Genomic DNA, 18,398 nt, shown 5'->3' with positions numbered 1-18,398 from the left:
CACACCCCACTATTCCTGCTTACACCCACCCCCCCCCATTCTATTCTGTATACAACCATCACACCCCATAATACACTGTACACACCCCTTGTTCATTGTCACCACCCTTTACACCCAAGTTGCTACTGTCACCATGCAACCTCTCTCTCTCACTAGGGGGGCACACAATTTTTGTGTTGCCTAGGGCAGCACAAAACCTAAATACACTACTGTTTTTAGTAATGCCCATGTTAGTGTTACAATGACACATTACCCAGCATACATGCATTTAACATGGAAAGCCACATGTGATGCTTGGTTCACTTTAAAGTAGCCGGCTATACATTTTCATAAAGATTTTAGAACATAACAGATTAGAGGAACTAGCAAAAGTCTATTATCAGCCTTATAATTGTGTTAAAGAAACTGGAAACCCAATTAAATAATACTCAGGTCATTTAGTGAGAGAAGAAAAACCTGACTTACATGACATTTTTTATTTCACAGCCAGTCCACAATAAAAACAACATGAATGTATTTAATTACACAGTAATTAGAGGTACTGTAGTATCTGGCAATGAGCTTGCATGTGAAAGTGTAATAAATAAACATGACATCACATTAACATGTTAAAAAAAAACAACAACACTGGAGGTTATTTAACATATGAAGACAATTTGGCTATACAGCAGTTTAAAAAGTACATTTGTACAAAAATTACTTACAAATAAAATAGGAATTAAGTACCCCTACTGAAAATATAAGGATATTAAAGAAAAAGAAAACAAGACCATATATAAACCAAGAGGTGCTAAGTGGATTGCTTTCATATATGTGTATTCACATATTTTTATTTGAAATCAGGAGGTAAAATATTTCTTAGTTTTTCAGTTCCAGGTTAAACTTGTTTCTACTGCATAGTGGTCCTTTATGTTCATGTCCTGTCATAGGGCACTTAATGTGTATGTCTAGTGACAAAGTTTGCCTTCCTGCTTTCAAAAAGGCTACAGGTCTGACATTACTAACCATACATAAGCTTTATGTTGTTTGAATTTAGCTGTAATAATACAGGATATTTTGTCCTGAAATATGATGCACTTAAGCTGCCTATCCAACATTATTGACTGTAAGTAACAGCGGCATATTAGAGTTGCCCATTAACATTGCTTTTAATGATGGTGGTGGGTTTTGATTTTCCTGACCAGTCAGTATTGTCTCTTCAGGATTAGGATGATGCATGGGGTGTTTACTCGGTTTATAGGCATGCTCACTATGGTAGGTCTATGATCACATTTGGTAATGCAATGCGGTGTGCATTCTAACAATAAAAATTAACTAAAGCAATATAATAATTTATTATTCTGTGCATCCCATTGCCTCTCACAATCTGTTCAGAAAACTCAGCAATTGGTCATGTAATTTTTGATGAAGGGTAGGAGTTTGAACACGTTCTGCTTTACCAGAGATCATGTGACCAAGAAAAAGATTTACAACAAGGCTACTTGGCTGGAGCTGGAAACAAACTAAATGGATAGGCTAGGTAGGTCCTCCTATTTCATTATGCACAGAAATTGTACAGTCAAAATGTAAAATGTATGGCAAGCTTTATAGCACATGACATTACTAGACATATTTACTCTTTAATCTTGCCTATTAACTAAATCTGTAAGCTGTAGCTAAACAGGTTTCAACCTCAGTAGAACCAATTGTCTCTGTACATGGGCTATATGCACTATATTGACAAATGTATTGGGACAACCCTCCAAATCATTGGATTTAGGTGTTGCAATCACCTCCATGGCCACAGGTGTATGAAATCAAGCACCTAGGCACGTAGACTGCTTCTACAAACATTTGTGAAAGAATGGGTCGCTCTCAGGAGCTCAGTGAATTCAAGCGTGGTACCGTGATAGGTTGCCACCTGTGCAATAAGTCCATTTGTGAAATTTCCTTGCTACTAAATATTCCACGGTCAACTGTTAGTGGTATTTTAACAAAGTGGAAGCAATTGGGAACAACAGCAACTCAGCCACGAAAAATGACAGAGTGGGGTGAGTGCATGCTGAAGCACTCAGTGCACAGAAGTCGCCAACTGTCTGCATAGTCATTAGATAAAGACCTCCAAACCTCTTGTGGCTTTCAGATTAGCATAACAGTGATTAGAGAGCTTCATGGAATGGGTTTCCATGGCCGAGCAGCTGCATCCAAGCCTTACATCACCAAGTGCAATGCAAAGCATCGGATGCAGTGGTGTAAAGCACTCCGCCACTGGGCTCTAGAGCAGTGGAGATGTGTTCTCTGGAGTGACGAATCGTGCTTCTCTGTCTGCCAATTCGATGGATGTGTCTGGGTTTGGTGGTTGCCAGAAGAACAGTACTTGCCTGACTGCATTGTGCCAAGTGTAACGTTTGGTGAAGGGGGGATTATGGTGTGGGGTTGTTTTTCAGGGGTTGGGCTTGGTTCCAGTGAAGGGAACTTTTAAGACATCAGTATACCAAGACATTTTGGACAATTTCGTGCTCCCAACTTTGTGGGAACAGTTTAGGGATGGCCCCTTCCTTTTCCAACATGACTGCGCACCAGTGCACAAAGCAAGGTCCATAAAGACATGGATGAGCGGGTTTGGGGTGGAGGAGCTTGTCTAGCCTGCACAGAGTCCTGACCCCAACCCGATAGAACACCTTTGGGATGAATTAGAGCAGAGACTGCAAGCCAGGCCTTCTCATCTGACATCAGAGCCTGACCTCACAAACGCGCTTCCGTAAGAATGGTCAAATATTCCCATAGACACACCTTGTGGACAGCCTTCCCAGAAGAGTTGAAGCTGTTATAGCTGCAAAGGATGGGCCACCTCAATATTGAACCCTACTAAGACTGGGATGCCATTAAAGTTCATGTACGTGTAAACGCAGGCACCCCAACACTTTTGGCAATATAGTGTACTTATGGAAATTCTGTATTGAGTTCTGAACATATATCTACAGAACTGATTTTTGGGGGGTTTGGGTTTTTTTTAAATTTAGGGCTTGATCTAATGTTGTAAGTGTACACACCTGCATGAAAAACCAATCAGTGGTTCTGCATCACTTGCCTTGTATTAATAGATTAATACGTTCTTGAGCACCAATATCCTGTAATAGTGCAGTTAAATTGTGTAACTTCTAGATCTAAAAATTATTAGTTGGTAAAATATGAACAATTCTTCAAACCTTAAACTGCCTTAAGCAATCCTATTGTTAGCCTAGTAAAAACAAATGCCAGGATTGAGAGGGTACAACCTGAATGGCTGAATACATCCAAGCACTTAGCAAAGCTTTACTTTGTGTTGAAATGAACAGCTCCAGCTTTCCCTAATAAAGATAAGCATTTTCATTTCAGCCTGTGTTGCTGTTCAAATGTTCTGCTCACTGAAGTGGGAGTAAATCCTTCTGGTAGCCTTAAAAACCTGGCAGGGGTTCTAACACTTTTCCCACTCTATGCAAAACTGAGAAGTATTGTTTGCATGGACATACACTTCCTGAGGACTAGAGTCACAATACACTGCAATATAGTACTGAGTGTACACGTTATGCTAATTTACCTTGCAAACAATTACTTACCTTTTATACAACCTACTGTACAATAATTTATCAAAGCATTGGGGGATTAATTAAAGCACCAGCAACAGTATTTACAAAAATTTGCATATTCAGTGCAACTTACAAAAACACATTCATTGCAACATGTTCATGGGCAAAAAAGCCAGGCTAAAGAATTTTTTCTGGCTTTCATTTAAACTGTTGCAGGCACATACTAACATGTAAAAGTGCATTTTCCAGGGCTTGTCAGGATAATACTAGGTGTCTTGTTAGGAACAGAGATCAATTTTTTTATTTTGATATCCAGCATTGTAATGATCTGCAGCTTGAAGAGCATGTAACCTAACACCACACGGTCATGAAAAAAAGTCAGCTTCTAGATTTATAATACCCTTACTCTTTGCCCTCTACAGCCACCACTGGTGTCTGCTGTATCCATTACTTCTGGATGTGTCAGATGCCTGCTTATCTGTGCTGTGCACTGCGGTTCCACCCTCCAGCTGTTTCATCACTTTGTAAATACTTCATCACTTCAGAGTTGCAGTAACAGAAGATGCAGTAACAGACATACGACACACCTGGAAGTGTCAGATTCTAAAGATTCCAGCAATAAATAGAGCTCTGTAAAGAGTTAAGCAGAATTTGTGCTGCCAAGTTTTATCAATGGTTTTAAAAGGATTCCTTGGTTTCAATTTAGCAATAATAATGTTTGATAGGAAAAACTGTTTTACCCTACTAAGAGCTGACAATTTAGATGCCACATCTGGCATTTCAGTCCTCTGGAGTTAATTCATTTGAGTACCACTTGTTTTTTATGCACATATCTTGCATTCACTCAATATTTCCTGTACTAAAGTTACATTACATCTCAACTCCTGGAATTACAAAGAATTCTTCTCTAGGGGGAACAAAAGTGATTAATTAGCCTATTCCCCACTCTGTCCAGTTCCTCCTCTTCCCAAAGCTCTGATGTGTAGGCAGTCTGCTCTGCATCAACACATACAATAGAGGGCTGTTATCCCTGCATTATACAAGTGCAGGGCGAGCGTGCTACCATGGCTCTGAGCAGTATAGAGAGGAGCTTGCGGGCGATTGATCACACCACTGAAGGGATACTGCTGGTGCGCAAAATAAGGTATTTCTCCCTATTCTGGCACTCCTTGCGTTTAATCCTTGCAGTGCAGGGGGCCCTATTGCAAAGGTATTTTTTGTCCTGCCTGTAGGTGGGCTGCAAAGAAAATGCCAGGTCAAAAAAAAAGACCTTTTATGAACTCTTCAGGCCAAAGGGTTAAGAATACCGGACCCAATGACTGCATTGGTTGATCTCTGCTCCTCCACATACTGTATCATTTTTTCTGTAATAGACTTCAGCTATATCCTCCACAGACTGTCTTTTTCCCAGGATTACAATGTGCCATATACAGAAGATGCAGATATTGAGCAAACAACAGAAAGTAAGACAGGCTATTTAAAGCTCACCTGGTGCACAATAGTGAGAATGACACATAACTCTACCTACAACATTTACTCTCTGTGACTACAGTGTGTTTTAGTTTTGCTTGTGCTGTCCTTTGAAAGGTCTGTAAAGTCTGCAGTAGCTGTACATAAATCATATAAATTCTGCTTACTGGCTGCTTATTGTTGCTTCCATTGGCTGGAAATACAGATCAGTTAGCTTCTTCACACTTTTCAGATTTACAAGTGTCTACTGTTGTGATGACACAGCTATCAGAATCAGCCACATTGTTTTCCAATTTACCTTAATCATTGTCTATCTTACTGCATAAGGCACAGTTTAGGAATGTAAGGTGCATTTTTATGTATCATAGACAGATGTACCGGCAGAAAAAGAGTTCTGTGTCCTAAATGAATCCATGGTTGGGCCATAATAACATCTGCCACTTTAGGCCTTCACTGTGTAAACAATATAATTCTGACAATAGTCAATACATCTTCTCCATACTGACAAGCAGAACACTGGCAGTCTATGTAAAACATCCTCCAATATATGCTATTGGAATGGGAGCTTCATCAAAAGACTTGTCAACATCTTCATATAAAATTAGGCAGCAGGTATTTTTTTTTTTTTACAAGTTCAAATCAGGAGCAGGTTTAGTTCATTCCAATGCTCTGGCATTTGGCCATGTCTGTACAAACAAAGTAAGTCCTCAGTTCACCCTTTCCTTTAACGTTGATTAGTCCTCTACATTCACATGAATATCCCAGCCCTTCTAAAATACGACTCGTCTCTTCTGTTACCTGAAATGAGAGTGTACAGGTCAAGAAAAACTGAAAGAAGCTAAACGGATTTAAAAGTCCTTAAAGATAATTAATCACTTTATCCAATTATGGCAAAGTGACAGGTTCCCTTGTTAGGGCACCTCCACCCACTGAAACCTTCACTGCTCCTCCCCCACCACTCCATTCATCTATGGAAGAAATATCCAGTGTTTCAATGTATGGGAGAAGCATGTGACCTTCATCCCTAAGGCCCCTTTCATGCGGGTGGACAAATTGTTTCATCGGTTCAGCCACGGATGAAGTTTACATCAGTTTTTCATCAGTTTTTTTAGATCCACTAAAATGCAAAAACGGATGTAAAAACACAGTTTGTTTACATTCCTTTTTCGAGGCTTTGATCCGTTTCAAAAAGCAGATGTTGACGGATGTAAACAGATGATCATCCTTTTACATCTGTTTTTCCATAAAGATACATTGATGTCCGTTTTGCATCTGTCAACAGATGGGTTAAAAACAGACAAACAGTCCGCACATATAAATTAAGGGGGTTGAGTTACTAAAACTTCAGAGTACAAATTCTGGTGCAGCTCTGCATAAAAACAAATCAGTGTCCAGGTTTATTGTCAAATTAAAAAAGCTGAAGTTAGAAGCTGATTAGCTACCATGCACAGCTGCACTAGATGTTGCACTCTCAAGTTTTTAGTACAGGACCCCCTAAGTGTGCAGAGGGTTTAATCACACAGGTAATTAAGGTAAGGTGTTTTAATTACTCTGGACTAGAGATGAGAAGGCCTTGAAAAAAGAAAAAAAAAAATCGAAAAAGTTGGAAAAACACATGTCTTTTTCAGTTTTTTTTCCCCCAGAAAAATAGAAGAAAAAAAGACTGTTAAATATGTTCTTTTACAATGATAAATAATATATTTATGACATGGTATTCAAACTATATCACATGAACAACTTAATGAGAGATTTCTGTAAAGTTTGAAATTATTGCAAGTTCTCGCAGACATGCAAATCCAGGAATACAATTCAAGTAACACTGTACGTCTCAATGCAGTTTTCAAACAAGAGAAATATGCATTTCTGCAAATAAAGAGCACTGCAGGGGAAAGGCTCCAGTCCAGCCTCAATTGACAGGCAAAAGGGTAAATTTGTCTGACAAATTAGTTTATTTTTGTAACTTTTAAATAAATCCTATTACTGTTCTCCACAATTATAGAATAATGTTTCCTTATAGTCTGGTCAGTAAATTGTGTTTTCTTTTCCTCCTGGTGAGACCAACATCTAGAGTTTGAAAATATTTCCACAGTGTAATTTCTGCTGACAGCAATTTGCAAACATTGTGAGAAGAAATACTCTTTTCCAAATGCTATAAGGATGACAAAACACATCCATGCATGCCCAAGGTGCCCTAAAGACATTAAAAAATACTTAGTGGAATGAAATGACGAGGATCAAAATGAAAGCAAAAGTGCTTTTCCCTCCGGGGGTCTCGTTCCAGACACACTCTTTTTTGTTCATGTACTCCTTCATCCACACAGATTTCCCTGATTAATCATAAATGCATTGTATAACTTGTTAAAGAATTACCTGAATTTTCCCAAGCTCTCCTGTACTCTCCATCCTACTTGCAACATTCACAGTATTCCCCCAAATGTCATACTGAGGTTTCTTAGCTCCAATGACTCCAGCAATAACTGGTCCATGGTTTATACCTAAAAGATGCAATAAGTCATATTATTATAACCTAGATCAGACCTTCTCAACCAAGGTTCCCCTTTAGGTTTATAGGGGTTCCTTTAAATGTGGTGGATTGATATGCTCGACGGTGCCTGCAAAGTACTAATACAAATGTCACTTGGCAGGGTCAGTGGCTTGGAACCAGTGATCATCAGCGTAGGTATTTTTATGTTCTTATCAAACAAATATAACAAAATGCATTCATTGGTATTATTAGGAGACCAAAAGGTAACAAAGATCTTTGCTATGTTAGATATACTTTAACCATTTGATTTTACCTCCTTCATGAGCAGGGTATTTTTTGCTATTCAGGATTGTGCTACTTTATACTGCAATTACGCAGTCATGCAACACCATACCCAAATTAAATTTGTCATTTTTTCACACAAATAAAGCTTTCTTTTGGTAACATTTGATCGCCACTGAGCTTTTTTATTTTTTTATATTATTATATATTTATATATTATTTTTAGCCTGATCAGTAGGTTTCAGATTAAATCATTGGTTGAAACCTGCTGACAAACGCATGCTGTGTCCAGATAGGGCATGGGCCAGCAGGGTGCATGCACACACGCCCAAAACCCAGAGGAAAGGCTGCAACATATGGATACATTGCCTAGCTTGGCTGTGCTGACTGCCCACAATTGATGGGTGAAGCGGTTAATCCCATTCTTGAATACTGTACTAAGGACTCATCCCAGTGCCAAGATATAATCAGAAAAGTAAAAAAATACCAGCAGAACTAAAAATGTCGACTTTAGCAAATTATTTGTTTACTATTATTTTAAACTTAAAGTAGTTGTAAAGGCTCAAGGTTTTTTTACCTTCATGCATTCTATGCACAAAGGTAAAAAACCTTCTCTGTGCAGCAGCCCCCAGGCCCCTAATATTCACCTAAGTCCCCTTTCGATCCAGCGATGTACACTGGAGTCTTGGCTATCGTGGGACTCCCTCTCCTCATTGGCTGAGACAGCAGTAGGAGCCAATCACAGCCAGTTAGCCAATGAGAAGAGAGAGGGGGCAGGGCCGAGCCGCGGCTCTGTGTGTGAATGGACACACTGAGCAGCCGATGCTCCTATAGCAAGCTGCTTGCTGTGGGGGGGCACCCGACAAGAGAGCCTGTGGGGGACCCAAGAAGAGGAGGATCCGGGCTGCTCTGTGCTGTGTTTTTTAGTTTTAGAAAAAAAATGTAAGTGTTTAGTATTGCTTTAAAGTGGAACTTTAAGCAAGAAACAATTAGCAAATAGGCAGGGTTTTTAATGCAGAAGATACATGCTATGTCTCTCCTACATTAAAGTTCTATTATCTGTCTGTATGCCCTGTACACCTTGGGTGTCCAACCTTTTGACCTTCCTGGGCCACATTGGAAGAAGAGGAATTGTCTTGGACCACACATAAAATACACTAACAATAAGGATAGCAGATGAGCAGAAAACGTTGTGCAGATCACAAGTTAACGATCACTGACATAGATAATGTACCAATCTGAATAATAAAACTTAATTTTTTTGGATTATTTTTTACTATAAAAGCAAAAGAGAGCAACATAAATTTAGTGCAATATTTGATACTGTTTTTGATAAACTAACACATCAATATCTGGCTTGATGGGTGTAGTAGCAATTCTAAATGAATTGTCAAGGTGCTCCTTAGACATTTTGGTTCTAATTTTGCCCTTTGTGTGCATCATCCTTGAAAACAGTTGCTCACAAATATAGTTACTGCCGAAAATTGATGACATGACACAGACGTGAGGCATGCGCAGGAGTGACATAATCACGGCTGGGCCAATGAAAATGGCAGAAGGTCATTACCCGGAAGATCTAGCTAAAGATGACAATGGCTTGTGGGGACCTCGGGACACCACAGCACTGGAGAGAAGGTAGGTATGGTTCCGCTTTAAAGCTGATCTCCAGCTTTTAGTGAAGTTTAAATAACATTTAAAGATGTAGAAAAGAGTTTTATAGAGCAGAATTTGATCTACTACTAGGCCTTCACCTCTGTCTATGACCACAACAGGGATTTTCTTCCCACAGCTCCAAAATTTCTGCTGCGGGTTGAGCTTGGCTATTCAGCAGTTGTAGGTTACCAGTGTGTTCTACAGTTACCAATCCTACAGTTGCTTAAATATATTTTCTTTCACCATTTATTTATCTTTCACCATTCAGTAAGAATGGCCTGCAACCATTTAACAGATATATTCACCAGTCCAACAATGTCCAATCTGCCTTTTAGGTGTTATGTTTATATACACACTAAAACAGCTAAAACTTTCACTCTCTTGTGGCTTATCCATGTTCCTAATATAGGATGAAGAATAAGCCCCATCTCTGTTTACACCATCAAAAAGAAGTGAAGAAGAGGGATCTCCTAACTTAACTAAAAGTTTCATCTACCCTGCTACCAGAAAATGACCCAATAATAGTGATAAAGTTGGATAATGGATAAATACCTATTTCATGTCTCCACTATTGTCAGCGTGAGCATCAGTGGATCCATGAGGTTACAGTGACAGAAAGAAGCACAACAGCCATGCTCATCTGGAACAATACATGGCTAATTAAAATGGCCAAATCCATACATTATAATTTCCACTAAATATGCAACAGCCTATAGAGAGATTCTGGCAGCTATTGTATCCTTGTTAGCAAAATACACTCAGCAACATACCAACACGAAGGCGGAAATTATTAAAGGAGTGTCTGTTGATCCCATCTAGCTTCTGCATTAAAGCCATTGCAAATTCAACAGTGATTCCTATTTGAGCATTCTGTTTTTCTTGGTCCTAAAAGAAAAAGGAATAGGAGTAATAACTTTCACTATCATGAAATCAATGTCAAAGTCCCAGTGCCCCAGGTAATCTTTCTCTTAATAGAAACTTAATTGTATTATTATATGATATATTAAAAGAACAAATATAAACATTTTCATAAAAAAAAACCTTTTTCCTTTATACAACAAGGAGTAGAGATGACAGATAACATTTCACACATTCATGCTACAAATAGAGAGGTGCTGTAATCTAGGTGGAAAGTAGAAAAGAAAAACAAGATGATGAAATTATGTAAGAAACGTGTTTTTCTAATTCAGGTCCACAAAACTCTGAAAACAATCAGTAACTACCAGCACTCTTGCTGGTGATTCAGGCATGCCTAGGCTCCTAGCTATTGAGGTGTTTGGCCCATGTTGGGAGTGCAAAGTACAGAGTTGATTTATTTTGGAATTTGGTGGGTCCCTGAAAAATACCTAAATCACAAATACTTTTGAATGAGCTCTATGTGGCTGATGCATGTAATCACAGTTACTGTAAGGTGTATCTATGTATGAAGATGAAGGAAGAGCAAAAATAGTTGAAAAATAGCCCTTGACTGTCTTTTCAGAAATATTCACTGCTCAAAACAATTAAAAGGAACACTGTGAAAACACATCAGATCTCAATGGGGAAAAATATCATGCTGGATATCTATACTGGTAAGGACTGGGTAATGTGTTAAGAACATAAGGGTACCCAATCGTGGAAATGAAAATTATCAACCTACAGAGGACTCAATTCAAAGACACCCAGAAAATCAAAGTGAAAAAATGATGCAGCAGGTTAGTCAAGTTTGCTGAAAATTCATTGTAGCAACTTATGATACCCAGTAGTTTGTGTGGCCCCCGCATGCTTGTATGCATGCCTGACAATGTCGGGGCATGCTCCTAATCAGATGACAGATGGTGTCCTGGGGTATTTTCTCCTGGTTCTGGACCAGGGCATCACTGAGCTCCTGGACAGTCTGAGGTGCAACGTGGCGACGTCGGATGGACCGAAACATGATATCCCAGAGGTGTTCTATTGGATTTAGGTCAGGCGAGTGTGGGGGGGCCATTCATTGGTATCAATGCCTACATCCTCCAGGAACTGCCTGCATACTCCCAACACATGAGGCCAGTCGTTGTCGTGCACAAGGAGGAACCCAGGACCCACTGCACCAACTTAGGATCTAACAATGGGTCCAAGGATTTCACCCCGATACTTAATGGCAGTCAGGGTGCCATTGTCTAGCCTGCAGAGGTCTGTGCGTCCCTCCATGGATATGCCTCCCCAGACCACCACTGACCCACCACCAAAACGGTCATGCTGAACAATATTACAGGCAGTATAATGTTCTCCATGGCTTCTCCAGACCCTTTCACGTCTGTCACATGCTCAAGGTGAACCTGCTCTCATCTGAGAAAAGCACAGGGCGCCAGTGGCGGACCTACCAATTCTGGTGTTCAGTGGAAAATGCCAATCGAGCTCTATGGTGCCGGGCAGAGAGCATAGCTGTTCACTAGAGGCTATCAAGCACTCAGGCTACCCTCATGAAGTCTGTTTCTGATTGTTTGGTCAGAGACAATCACACCAGTGGCCTGCAGGAGATCATTTTGTAGGGCTCTGGCAGTGCTCATCCTGTTTCTCCTTGCACAAAGGAGCAGATACCGGTTCTGCTGATGAGTTAAGGACCTTCTTTGGCCCTGTCCAGCTCTCCTAGAGTAACTGCCTGTCTCCTGGAATCTCCTTCATGCTCTTGAGACTGTGCTGGGAAGGCACAGCAAACCTTCTGGCAATGGCATGTATTGATGTGCCATCCTGGAGGAGTTGGACTGGCTGTGCAACCTCTGTAGGGTCCAGGTGTCACCTCATGCTACCAGTAGTGACACTGGCCCTAGCCAAATGTAAAACTAGTGAAAAACAGAAAAGATGAGTAGGGAAAAAATGCAAGTGATCTCCACCTGTAAAAGCATTCCTGTTTTGGGGGTCATCTCATTGTTGCCCATCTAGTGAACCTGTTGTCAATTTCATTAACACCAAAGCAGCTGAAACTGATTAACAACCCACTCTGCTACTTAACTGACCAGATCAATATCCCAGGAGTTTAATTGACTTTTGAAATTTTTTGAGCAGTGTACTTCCTCTCTTTTCTTTTTGCTTTTAAAAGGTATAGGCAGTCCAGCTTATTCTCCCTTTTTTTGGGGAGGGGGGAGGGGGGTGTTTATTAGACGCTGGCACTATTTATTGAGGTCCTAATGGTGTTTGCTCTATTTAAAACTGTGGATTATTGCAAGTAATCGCTTAAATGTTACAACTAGTTTCTTCATTTTAGCCTAATTTGTAGTAATTTCTTTTGTTAACCACTTTGAGCTACGGAAAGTTTTAACTCATTTATGACCAGGCCATTCTTTTTATTAAGCACTGCGCTACTTTATCTGGTAATTATGCTGTACCCAAACTAAACTGATATAATTTTTTCACCCAAATAGAGCTTTCTTTTGGTGGTATTTGATCACTACTGGGTTTTTAAAATGAAAAAAGACTAAACATTTTGAAAAAAAAATATATTTTTTGCTTTCTTCTATAAAACATATCCAATAAAAATTAAAAAAATAAACTTTCTTCATAAAATTAGGCCAAAATGTATTTTGCTACATGTCTTTGGCAAAAAAAAATCCCAATAAGTGTATATTGCTTGGTTTGTGTAAAAGTTATAGCATCTACAAACCATGGTATATGTACTGGATTTTTTTTTTTTTATACTAGTAATGGATGTGATCAGCAGCTTATAGTGGGATTGTGGCTGGCAATCTGATGCTAACAGTGGGTGGGAACACGGACATCACCAGTTACACTAATACAGTTATCAGAGATAATACTATACACTGTTACTGTACTAATGTCACTGTCTGGGAGGAAATTAACATCTTGGAGTAAGCAAGGTGTTAAGTGTGTGCCTAACAAGTGTTAATGTGTGTATGTGCTGCCTTTTAATAAAAATCTCTTTGCAGGGAGAAGAAACAAAGATTTATTCCTCTACACAGAACCTTGTGTTGATTGTGAACACAGGGCTCTGGGCTGTGATTGGACACAGCTGATCAGCAGGTCCCGTCCATGAATCATTGGGCGTGACCTACTCACAAAATCCCGCTGTGTCTAATCACAGCAGGAGTCAGCGGGTGGGAGCGTGCATTTGCCCTGCACCTGAAAGAATCTAGTGACGTACAGGTACGTTACTGTGCCTGTTAGGGCCATCTGTCCACAGTACATTGCGAGCGGGTGGTCCTGAAGTGGTTAAACAGCTTACTAACTCTCTCCTGATTGAAAGACTATACTCCTGACTATAGTATGTGGCTGTGGTGAGTGGGTTATATAGTTATTACTTTTGTTTCTTAACAGTGATTTATTGATTTGTATACATATACATAGTCTACTTATTCATTGTAGGCCAGTTGTGTTTTGGTCCTCTTAGGCTAGTATCTAGCACGTTTGTAGTCCCTTACGTGGTATACCCTGGATAATTTCTCAAGTACCTGTGATCCCAGATTTGAGTCATCTATTTTTATCCCTTCACTAAGCCATTTATTATAACACTTTGTGCTATTATATGGACGATCATTATGAGATATGTGAAACCGATGTATTCATAATATGATAATATTTTCTTGCAGAACAAACTCTTCCATAAAGAAAATTTACAATATCAACCAAAGTGAAAGTTGGAACTCTCTGGCAGAGACTCATCCCATGAAGAAATTCTCAAATGGTGTCTATTATTAATTATTTCTCGCCAGACCAGGGTTTTTTCGCTTTCTCCACCTCACATGTATGACTCTGCCAAGCATGTCATTTGTTATGTAACTGGTTTTATTGGTATTATAAAAAATTATATATATATATATACACATACACTATATTGCCAAAAGTATTGAGACACCCCTCCAAATCATTGGTTTCAAGTGTTCTAATCACCCCCATGACCACAGGTGTATAAAACCAAGCACCTGGGCATGCAGACTACTTCTACAAACATTTGTGAAAGAATGGGTCACTCTCAGGAGCTCAGTGAATTGTAAATGTATTTTATTGGGATTTTATGTGATAGACCAACACAAAGTAGCACATAACTGTGAAGTGGAAGGAAAATGATAAATAGTTTTCAAAATGTTTTACAAATATCTGAAAAGTGTGGTATGCATTTGTATTCAGCCCCCTTTACTCTGATACACCTAATTAAAATCTAGTGGAACCAACTGCATTCAGAAGTCACCTAATTTATAAATAGAGTCCACATGTGTGTATTTAATCTCGGTAAAAATACAGCTGTTCTGTGAAGCCCTCAGAGGTTTTTTTAGAAAACATTCGTGAACAAACAGCATCATGAAGGCCAATGTACACACCAGACAGGTCAGGGATAAAATTGTGCAGAAGTTTAAAGCAGGGTGAGGTTATAAAAAAAAATATCCCAAGCTTTGAAACTCTCACTGTTCAATCCATCATCTGAAAATGGAAAGAGTATGGCACAACTGCAAACCTACCAAGACATGGCCGTCCACCTAAACGGACAGGCTGGGTAAGGAGAGAATTAATCAGAGAATCAGCCAAGAGGCCCATGGTAACTCTGGAGGAGCTGCAGAGATCCACAGCTCAGGTGGGAGAATCTGTCCACAGGACAACTATTAGTCGTGCACGCCACAAATTTGGCCTTTATGGAAGAGTGGCAAGAAGAAAGCCATTGTTGAAAGAAAGCCATAAGAAGTCCCGTTTGCAGTTTGCATGAAGCCATGTGGGGGACACAGCACACATGTGGAAGAAGGTGCTCTGGTCAGATGAGACCAAAATTGAACGTTTTGGCCTAAAAGCAAAACACTATGTGTGGCGGAAAACTAACACTGCACATCACCCTGAACACACTATCCCCACTGTGAAACATATTGGTGGCAACATCATGTTGTGGGAATGCTTTTCTTCAGTAGGGACAGGGAAGCTGGTCAGAGTTGATAGGAAGATGTATGGAGCCAAATACAGGGCAATCTTAGAAGAAAATCTGTTAGACTCTGCAAAAGACTTGAGACTGGGACGGAGGTTCACCTTCCAGCAGGACAACAACCCTAAACATACAGCCAGAGCTACAATGGAATGGTTTAGATCAAAGCATATTCATGTGTTAAATGGCCCAGTCAAAGTCCAGACCTAAATCCAGTTGAGAATCTGTGGCAAGACTTTTAAATTGCTGTTCACAGATGCCCTCCATCCAATCTGGCAGAGCTTGAGCTATTTTGCCAAGACAAATGTGCAAACATTTCACTTTCTAGATGTGTAAAGCTGGTAGAGACATATCCAAAAAGATTTGCAGCGAAAGGTGGTTCTACAAAGTATTGACTCAGGGGGGCTGAATACAAATGCACACCATGCTTTTCAGATATTTATTCGTAAAACATCGTGAAAACCATTTATCATTTTCCTTCCACTTCACAATTATGTGCTGCTTTTGGTTGGTCTATCACAGAAAATCCCAATAAAATACATTTACATTTTTGGTTGAAACATGACAAAATGTGGAACATTTCAAGGGGTATGAATACTTTTTCAAAGCACTGTATTGGCTTAACCCTCTTTTAATTCCTTGGTTATCATGCTCATATTTTTACTTTAACACAGTCCAAGACCCAAAATAAGCATACAAATACAACATTCCACCTTTTCTCTGACTTCCTGATCTGAAGACAGCCAGACAACTATCACTTTCAGAAGGAGGTCAACAATGAAAGCCTACCTAAGAGCGTATTCCCACAATGTCTACAGGTTTGGAAAAATCCATATGTAAATGGATAGAAAACGGTCTAAAAGATCGTATTCAGAGAGTAGTGGTTAATGATTCATACTCTGAATGGTCTGGGGTCATCAGTGGTGTACCCCAAGGTTCAGTGTTGGGACCCTTACTTTTTAATATAGGTATAAACCATATAGGGTCTGGGATTAAAAATCCCATTTCAGTCTTTGCAGATGACACCAAGCTGTGCAGTGGAATAACGTCCTTACAGGATGTCTCCAACTTACAAGCCAACGTCAATGCTCTGTTTAATTGGGCAACTATGTGAAAAATGAGGTTAATGTTGATAAATGTAAGGTGATGCACTTGGGGGCTAAGAATATGCATGCATCATACATACTAGGGGGGAGAACAATTGGGGGAATCAATGGTGGAGAAGGATCTGGGAGTTCTGGTAGATCTCAAGCTTAATAATGGCATGCAATGCCAAGCTGCAGTTTGTAAAGCGAGCAAAATCCTCTCTTGTATTAAAAGAGGTATAGATTCCAAAGAGAGAGATATCATATTACCCCTGTACAAATCATTAGTAAAACCTCATCTGGAATATGCAGTTCAGTTTTGGGCACCAATTCACAAAAGAACATTGGGGAACTGGAGAAAGTACAGAGAAGGACAACCAAGCTGATAAGAGGCATGGAGGAGCTCAGCTATGAGGAAAGATTAGAGGAACTGAATTTATTCTCTCTTGAGAGGAGATTAAGGGGGGATGTGATCAATATGTATAAATACATCAGTGGTTCATATAGTGAACTCGGTGTAGAGCTATTCACACTGAGGTCATCACAGAGGACAAGGGGGCACTCTTTACATCTGGAGGAAAAGAAATTTAATCTCCAGATACGGAAATGTTTCTTCACAGTAAGAGCTGTGAAAATGTGAAATAGACTCCCTCAAGAGTTGGTTCTGGCCAGCTCAGTGGATTGCTTTAAAAAAGGCCTGGATTCTTTCCTGGATACACAGAATATAACTGGTTACTAACAGTTATAGGTAAAGTTGATCCAGGGAATATCCGATTGCCTCTCGGGGGATCAGGAAGGAATTTTTTCCCCTGTAGGAGCAAATTGGATAATGTTTTGCTGGGGTTCTTTTTGCCTTCCTCTGGATCAACTGTGGGTGTAGGATTATTGTAACTATGTGTGGTGCAGATTGAAGCTCAGGTTTCCCAGCTAATTGATACAGTAGCTGTTCACAGGTTCACATGAGGTTTACATCAGGTTCCAGACAGGATTAACTCAGGATGTCATCCTGTTCACACATACAAGGTTTAGAAACGTTTCCTATAGAAGTCAATAGCCTGTAATCTGCTCCTGAACCTGAAGGCACTGCCCAGAAATTGTACAGGACTCTTTTTCAAACCGCCCTGAATTTGCATCACCAGTGCACTGGACATATGCGAACAGGCACCATAGGAAGTATTGTTATTTCACATGCCATGCGGATTGGATGCGGTTCAAACCGCATCCAACCCGTATACAGTATACTGTATGTGAACCAGCACTAATTCTCTTATTATAGGTTTACTTTAAAACTGATAAACATTTGTTACATGTAGTTACAGCTTTTTAATTCAGCAGGAATGGTGTACTTTACATCAGATGGGAATATATTTAAAGCAGTTTTGTGTAATTTCTAACAAACTATAAGTTATAGGAATATAAAAGGATGTAGAAAATCATGGAAGCCATTTTAATTCTGTAGAACCATAAAATATATGGGTTTGGAGCTCATTGTTTAAAGGTTAAGTTCACCTTCATAAATAAATAAATGCACATCTTTTTGCAGGTAAAAAAGTGTGCATTTATTTTTATTTTTTTTCTAGGAGCCTGCAAAGCATTGCAATGCAGGACTCATACAGACTGTCTGTTTAAGCTGTCTGCTCATACCTCGTAGTTTGAGCAGACAGCTTAAACTACGAGGCAGTTACACAATGGTAGTAAGAAACAATGAACTTGCTAGAGTGCTCAACAGCACCATGGTAATTCATTGAGAAGTACAAGTCAACAGCCACAAAGGCTGTCAATACTTGTAGTCCTCTCATTCACAGAACTCTGTGAACGAATGACACAGCCATGTGGGCAGTGCCCCGCATGGCCGCTCTCTTTTCAAATAGTGTCAGCAGGTACGGGAGAAGATTCCTGACCTGCTGTAACAGGGAGTGCAGGGAACAGGGAGAGGCTGCAGGAGTGGGAACATGTTACATGTTCTACCCTAAAAACAGGTGGAACATGTAACA

At 39.7% G+C, this 18,398-nt stretch overlaps 1 protein-coding gene across 2 annotated transcripts in view; it reads right to left on the bottom strand.

Moving 5' to 3' along the window:
* Nucleotides 1–461: 461 nt before the first annotated feature.
* ADCY7 (adenylate cyclase 7) overlaps nucleotides 462–18,398 on the bottom strand; it is a 351,396-nt gene continuing 333,459 nt past the window's right edge. For both annotated transcript variants that reach the window (XM_089689483.1, XM_089689484.1), the window contains 3 exons: nucleotides 10,209–10,323; nucleotides 7,389–7,513; nucleotides 462–5,816 (listed from right to left, as the gene is read on the bottom strand). In XM_089689483.1, the coding sequence (XP_089545609.1) occupies nucleotides 5,670–5,816; nucleotides 7,389–7,513; nucleotides 10,209–10,323 (387 nt within the window). In that variant the 3' untranslated portion in view covers nucleotides 462–5,669. The remainder of the gene's footprint in view (nucleotides 5,817–7,388; nucleotides 7,514–10,208; nucleotides 10,324–18,398) is intronic.

The sequence above is a fragment of the Staurois parvus genome, unplaced genomic scaffold, assembly GCF_062004578.1.
Source record: "Staurois parvus isolate SC_StPar_1 unplaced genomic scaffold, SC_StPar_1.0 ptg000476l, whole genome shotgun sequence".
Lineage (NCBI taxonomy): Eukaryota > Metazoa > Chordata > Amphibia > Anura > Ranidae > Staurois > Staurois parvus.
The sequence above is the reverse complement of the archived record's forward strand: the minus strand, read 5'-3'. Positions and strand labels throughout refer to the sequence as shown.